Here is a 6,070-nt window from a genome sequence, read left to right as displayed (position 1 = left end):
GACTTCGCATCCAGCATGCGAGTTGCACAAGAATCGATTACCTAGATTCAAACGCACAAACCAGCTGCCAACGGCTACTTTACTCTGAATTCTGGCATTAAACTTTTTTTTTTGTTTCTTCGTTTTTGTTGTTTTGTTTGTTCCCGTTAGTGGATTGTTTACTGGAGGAGTGGGGAAGGGAAGCATCGTTCAAAGAAAAAACAAAAAAAAACAAAGACGATTTTATAAAATTATTCAGTTACTAAAAATGGCAGAGCGGAAAGTACTACTTACAGTCACACCAAATATTCTTTGAGCTGTATAACCTAACACAACCGCCGTGAATGCTGTGCAGAAGTAACGTTTTATAAAGTGGATACATTGTTGAGTTAGACAATTTCGTGTTGCGTCAATATATGGTGCGGCTAAAAACAATTTCGCGCCCAGAAATACATTGAGGATGTTGTCATGTAGCCTGAAAATATGTGCTACTTCAAAGGTGAATTTTAAACCCTCGCATGCAGTAATGCGTTCACTCATAAATGCAATTTTTTACTAATTTGTCACCAAAAATTTGGACTGTCTTTCGGAGCGTGAAATGCTATTAAACTTATTGAAAGTGCGAAGGTTATAATTCATTCTTTGATTTTTAAGCATGATTCGGACACTACACACTAATGCACAGTTTATATTAGTCAATAAAAATTATCCTCAAAAATATTCTACATCGGGCAAATATTACTTTTTTGATCAAAGCTATAGCTTTTCTATTCAAATTCAGCATATAAACCTTAAGTCTTTTTCACTCATACCTTTCGTTAAAATTTACAACTTCAGGGAGCTTGAATTATTTTTTGACACGTTCAGATTTTGAGACATGATAAAAAACAGCGCACAAAAGACAGGACAAGAAAGAAATACACATAAAGAACACACGAACGCTGGGTCGCGAGTGATATTTATGAGTGGCAGAAGACAACTTTCATGCATTAAAAAGGGAATAGAAGGGCGAAGCATAATACATTTACACCATGAATATTTACAAAAATATTAAAAGATAAAAAAAAACTAAAATCTACGAGGGCACACATGCAGGACAGATCGCAGGTTCAGGTAACACTTAGTCGTTAAAAAGACTGGCTAGAAAGAGCACTTACTTTTCATACAGCGTTATTGATGGCTTGCTGACACAGAACACTCCCTTAATTGCGCTATATCATATGGTACGCTTCTAGGATTTCTATGATGGCTTGATTTGGAAATTTGCCTAAAAGTGTTATTTGTTCAAAATTTGGCCTGCATCGGCAGGCCTGACAGCGCAGTGGAAGGTGTCCCCCCATAGAGGCATGTAAGGGAATAGTAGTGCTCTTGGAGACGGTCGTTAACACACCGGTCGGTCTGTACTACATAACTTTTACCGCACGTAAAGGGTCATTTATACACCGCTTATGATCTCGTTCACCATCAAAATCTTCGAGGTGTGCAGTGAACCATGTTCGATGTACTTGGATACAAAGTTTAACTGTACGGAAATCACGCAAGTCGTGCTTGGCAGTGTGCAGTCCTCATGCTGCTTCGTCAAAATGACCTGAATCTCACTTCGGCTGTGCGGAGCACGGAAGAGCTGCTTTGAAGCTGGTAGTTTCTGTGCCATGCTAAACGATCTTGTGCTGCTTTTTAGATTGTTTTGCGTAGACGTGCACGTTTACGAAGCATAGGTATAGCAGTTAATGCCAGAAAAGTGGTCACACTTCCGTTTCCATTGGGTTTGTCCACGCAGTCGTGGAAACACCGAAGGAGAGTGTTTATTTTCACAACTTGCCACTCAAGCAATGCTGCTTCTTTATTGGTCATGATAAACACTTTTCAGTAAGTTTTGTTATATTGTAGCAGATGCATATTTTGGGAAGTTCCAGGCCATACTCGGCTTTCATCGTGTGCTCTATATGGAGGTGCTGGATAGTTTACCCTATGCCCTTTTCTCGTACACCTCAAGGAGCCGTGAACCAAGTCCAATCTCGGGCCCAGCGGAAAGTCCACTAGACAAGCGAGTCCCACAAGAAGAGCGAGCCCGCAAGTAGACCGCGAAGAACGTAAACCCCGACCCAGTCGTTGCAACTAGGGAGGACCACCGGAATTCCGTATCCTACCGAAAAAACCGAAGCGAACTAAGCCAACGATGGCCAACCTGTCGCAGAAGACCTCGGCGACTCCCACCGTTGTTTACATGCCCGTCGCACCTCGAACTCCGACGCCCTTCCATGGCGAGCTGTACGAAGACGTCGAGGACTGGATTGACCAATACGACCCTGTCTCCCGCCAGGACCGGTGGACAGACGTCAATCCCCTACAAAACGTGCCTGGCCGTTGTTCGTGCCGGTACGTATCGGCAACTTAAAAGCCCGACACTGGGGCATTTCTGGAGCGTAGCACTCACGTAACTGTCCGCTAATGAACAAAGAGTCGTCGCGCCCCCCCGCAAGCACAAGGTAAACATAGGAGAACCGCAAGTATTTCTCTCCCTCTGCTACAATGAACTAGAGAGGAGTAGTGAGTCCACAAGCTGGTTGGAGGGGATACTCTTAGTTAGTTAGTTAGTTAGTTGGCGGTACCTAACCCCTTTTGAGACAGGGGGGTCAGCAAAAGTTCAAATTGCCGACACAGGTAAAAGTTTTAGTTCTTGTTTTGTTTTAGCTTTTCCCACTTTTGGCACACTTTCACTGGTTGGCGATCAGACGTAGTCTCTCCCATTCAACGAGAATGCGCTTGGTGGCTAGTGAACCGTGGGCTCCTTCCCCGAATCCCAGCATTTCGGGAATCCTCTCTTCGCTGGTCGCCCAGGGCGGTCGACAGTGGTCTAGGGCAGGGCACCACAGCAGCACGTGGTGGACGTCCTCGCTTGACTGCCCGCACAGATGACAGGCTGTGTCGGTGTCTCCGAAGAGTTGGGCACGTCGGCAGCCTGTCATCAGCGCTCCTACCCGTGCCTGGAACAGTAGCGCACTTTCATGGTCCCCTCGATGGTAAGTGCAGGGAGACGGCTCAGGCTTGTGGAGCGCGTAGATGCTCTGGAGGCTCTGCTTTTTCCTCACCGCTTGTCTCCAGGCCTCAAGTTCAATCGCGTTCACCTCCTCTGTCACAGCCTTGAGCCATCCTTTCTCCGATGTGGCCTCATGTCGCCTTGTCCCTTTGCTGTACACAGAGTCGAGCCTGGCGATGGTGTTTGACCAGTTCGTCCTGCTGCTGTGGTATCTAACGTAGTGGAATGTCCTTTTGGCGTACGCTTCGTCTGGCATGTGAATCAGGCGCCCGAGGTATCCGAGTTTGGCCCTTGCATCCCGTTGCTTGAAAGTCGACCAGGCCATCTCTCCCGTGACGGCCAGGTTTGCAGTTGCCCCGTTTCCGCCCAGTGCCCACCTCCCGATTTCCACTTGATGGCGATCCAGTGTCTTCAGGGTGGTCTGTTGGAAGACCACTGCGTCGTTAGCATAGGTGACCGCCGGTACTGCGACACTCTTCCACAGTGCCCTCGCAAGGGTGTATGGGTTATAGGAATACTTTGCCATGTTCCACATGTGACCTTTTCGGATGTTGGAGGTTTTTAGGGTGTTCCTCTCGTGTAGTTCTAAGTACAGCGGGCCTTCTTGAAAAGTCACTCCCAGATACCTGTATTCCTTGGTATGTTCTACTTCCACCTCCTGTACTCTAAACGTGTGGTTAAGCTCGTGAACATTATAGCCCATCCACTTTGATTTTTCCTTACTGAATTTGAATCCCTCTTCATTCCCAATTCGAGTGCAGATATCGAGCATGTCTTGAAGGTGAGTTTCATTCTCTGATAACAGGAGTATATCATCAGCAAAGGCCAGTACTGGAATATAAGTTGTTTCCATATCATTACTGGAGGTAATGGTTGTGAAAGAAACACCCTGCCCTTTGGCTTGCAGCTCCAGAATGAGATTGTTGATGTAGATGTTGAACAGGGTTGGAGAAAGGGGGCAGCCTTGGCGCAGACCCACAATCATGTTCACCTGCCCTGATAAATGTTCTCCCAAACTGTATCTGGCGTTGCATCCGGCGTACATGTTTCTGAAGAGCGATACTGTCTGAACATCCAGTGCCATCGCTTCTAACTTCGTCCACATCTTCTCATGGGGCACTGCATCATAGGCCTTTTCCAAGGCAAGGTAAGCCAGGTAGAGTGGTGACCTATCTAGATTTTTTAGCTCTATTAGTTGTGTGACAGTGAATAAGTTGTCGCTGCCCCGCCGGTTCCTACGGAATCCATTCTGTGCCTCGCTGAAAAGGCGGGCTTTCTCACAGAGTCTCTGCAGTCTGTCTTGCAGAATTGATGCAAAGAGTTTGTAAACATTACTTAGTATTGTTATCGGCCTGTATGAGTCTAATGATTTCTTGTCTTTATCGTTTCCTTTGTAGATTAGTTTTATTTTGGCTTGTTTCCAGGCTTCAGGAACAGCACTTTTTGCCAGCATGTTGTTTAAAAGGTACCTTAGGTGCTTCTCTGCTACCGGTTTAAGCTTTTTCAGGAACTCGTTGGGGATGTCGTCTGGACCTACTGCCTTTCCTGCTTCTAGTTTATTAATATGTCTCTGCAGTTCACCGGGCGCTATTGGTTCAAGAATGCTGCGGTCAAATTGTTCCTGAGGTCGTAGGGATGTTTCCTCCTGTGTCCTCGGTCTGTTGTAGAGGGAGGCTTGAAGTCCCTGAAAGTATTTAGTCATTCCCTCGGTGATTTCTTCTTCAGTGGTCCATTGGTCTTCTCCACTCCCTATTGTGTTGTGTTCAAAATCCTCGTGTGGTTGGAGAGATCGCACATATCTCCAAAAGCAACGGCTTTTGTTGTCGCTTTCTTGTAGGGCTTGTTCGTGTTTCGTGAGTATCTTCAGAATTTTTGTCGCCACTAGAGATTTTACTTTATTTTTCTGTAGCTCGTAATTTTCCCAGTTTTGCTTTGCCATGCTGTATTGCTTTTTATTCATGGCCTTTCGATGTTTTCTGGACCATTCCTGTCGTACTTTGATTTCCTCCTTAACCTCCTTATCAAACCACGGTGTTCGTTTATCACTTTTGACTCTGGTTTGTTTTCCTACATGAGTATATGCTAGTTGCATTAGAGACTCGTAGAACTCGCTGTAGGTTGATGGGGGGCTTCTTGTGCATGCTAGTAGAGGGCGCCACCGCCACCTTCGTCTGAAGTTCTCCGGTCCCTTCGGCTCCTCTCCGTTGACTCGTGCAAAGCTCTGTGCGACGACCGCCGTTTTAATTATATTTCTATAGAAAGGATAGTTACGAAATCCAATGTTTTAATAATAGGCAGTTTTAATATGTTAATAAAACTGCCTATTATTTCCAGTTATGCTGCTGCATGTCATTATCTAACTGTTCAAGTAGCGCGGTAGACCCTTCCGCCGCTACGCGCGCACTCACGCAGTCGATCCAAAGCAGCGCGTTTCGGCCGATCCGCTAGTTTGGTGCTTCGGTGAGCGAGTGGCTCTCCACACACGATTGTCGTATCTACAAAGGGTTGTGCTGAACAAGTTTCTTGTCGCGCAGGTCCGAACTTGTGGAAGTAAGTATAGAACGTTTTTGCCATGGATTCTCAACCTACAAATATCTGAAGCACAGACCATACAAGCCAATGGAGAAAAATGCGTCTCCGCACCATCTTTGGCGTTGACGGACAAAGAGGTTCAGTACTTGAGCCACCACACATAATCACGTTTGCACGTGATCGCGTGAGGTGGTGCACCGGGTGGGTCTTTGCGCTCGCGCCGGTATAGCTTTGGCTGTGGTGCCTGTTGGATGTAAAAAGGTAAATAAGCTGTACGAGGCACTGATCGGCGGCCTTTGGACGATCACTTATTAATTTTCTATTCATTTTTATCCAATTTTATTTTTATTTTTTTATTCTCATTTTGTCTCCCACGGTCCAGGGTTTTTTTTCTAAGCCTTCAGAATAGTATCGTATAGAGTTCAAAATCATTACCTTTGTTTAATTTTTACTGATTTCGTTTTGGTCTACTGTGCTTTAGTCTTTCTAGTCTAACAATCTTCTTAGAGCACCAGGTTA

General features: G+C 45.7%; 1 protein-coding gene across 1 annotated transcript; it reads right to left on the bottom strand.

Annotated features, from left to right (window-relative positions):
- Nucleotides 1-2,573: 2,573 nt before the first annotated feature.
- Nucleotides 2,574-4,958, bottom strand: LOC115316716 (LINE-1 reverse transcriptase homolog). Its single transcript, XM_029976166.2, has one exon. The coding sequence runs from the start codon at nt 4,956-4,958 to the stop codon at nt 2,697-2,699; it is 2,262 nt and encodes a 753-aa protein (XP_029832026.2). The 3' UTR covers nt 2,574-2,696.
- Nucleotides 4,959-6,070: the final 1,112 nt, after the last annotated feature.

This window comes from Ixodes scapularis, unplaced genomic scaffold (genome assembly GCF_016920785.2).
Source record: "Ixodes scapularis isolate PalLabHiFi unplaced genomic scaffold, ASM1692078v2 PGA_scaffold3__209_contigs__length_174095766, whole genome shotgun sequence".
Taxonomy (NCBI): Eukaryota; Metazoa; Arthropoda; class Arachnida; order Ixodida; family Ixodidae; genus Ixodes; species Ixodes scapularis.
Note: the sequence above shows the minus strand (reverse complement) of the source record. Positions and strands in the feature narration are given on the sequence as shown.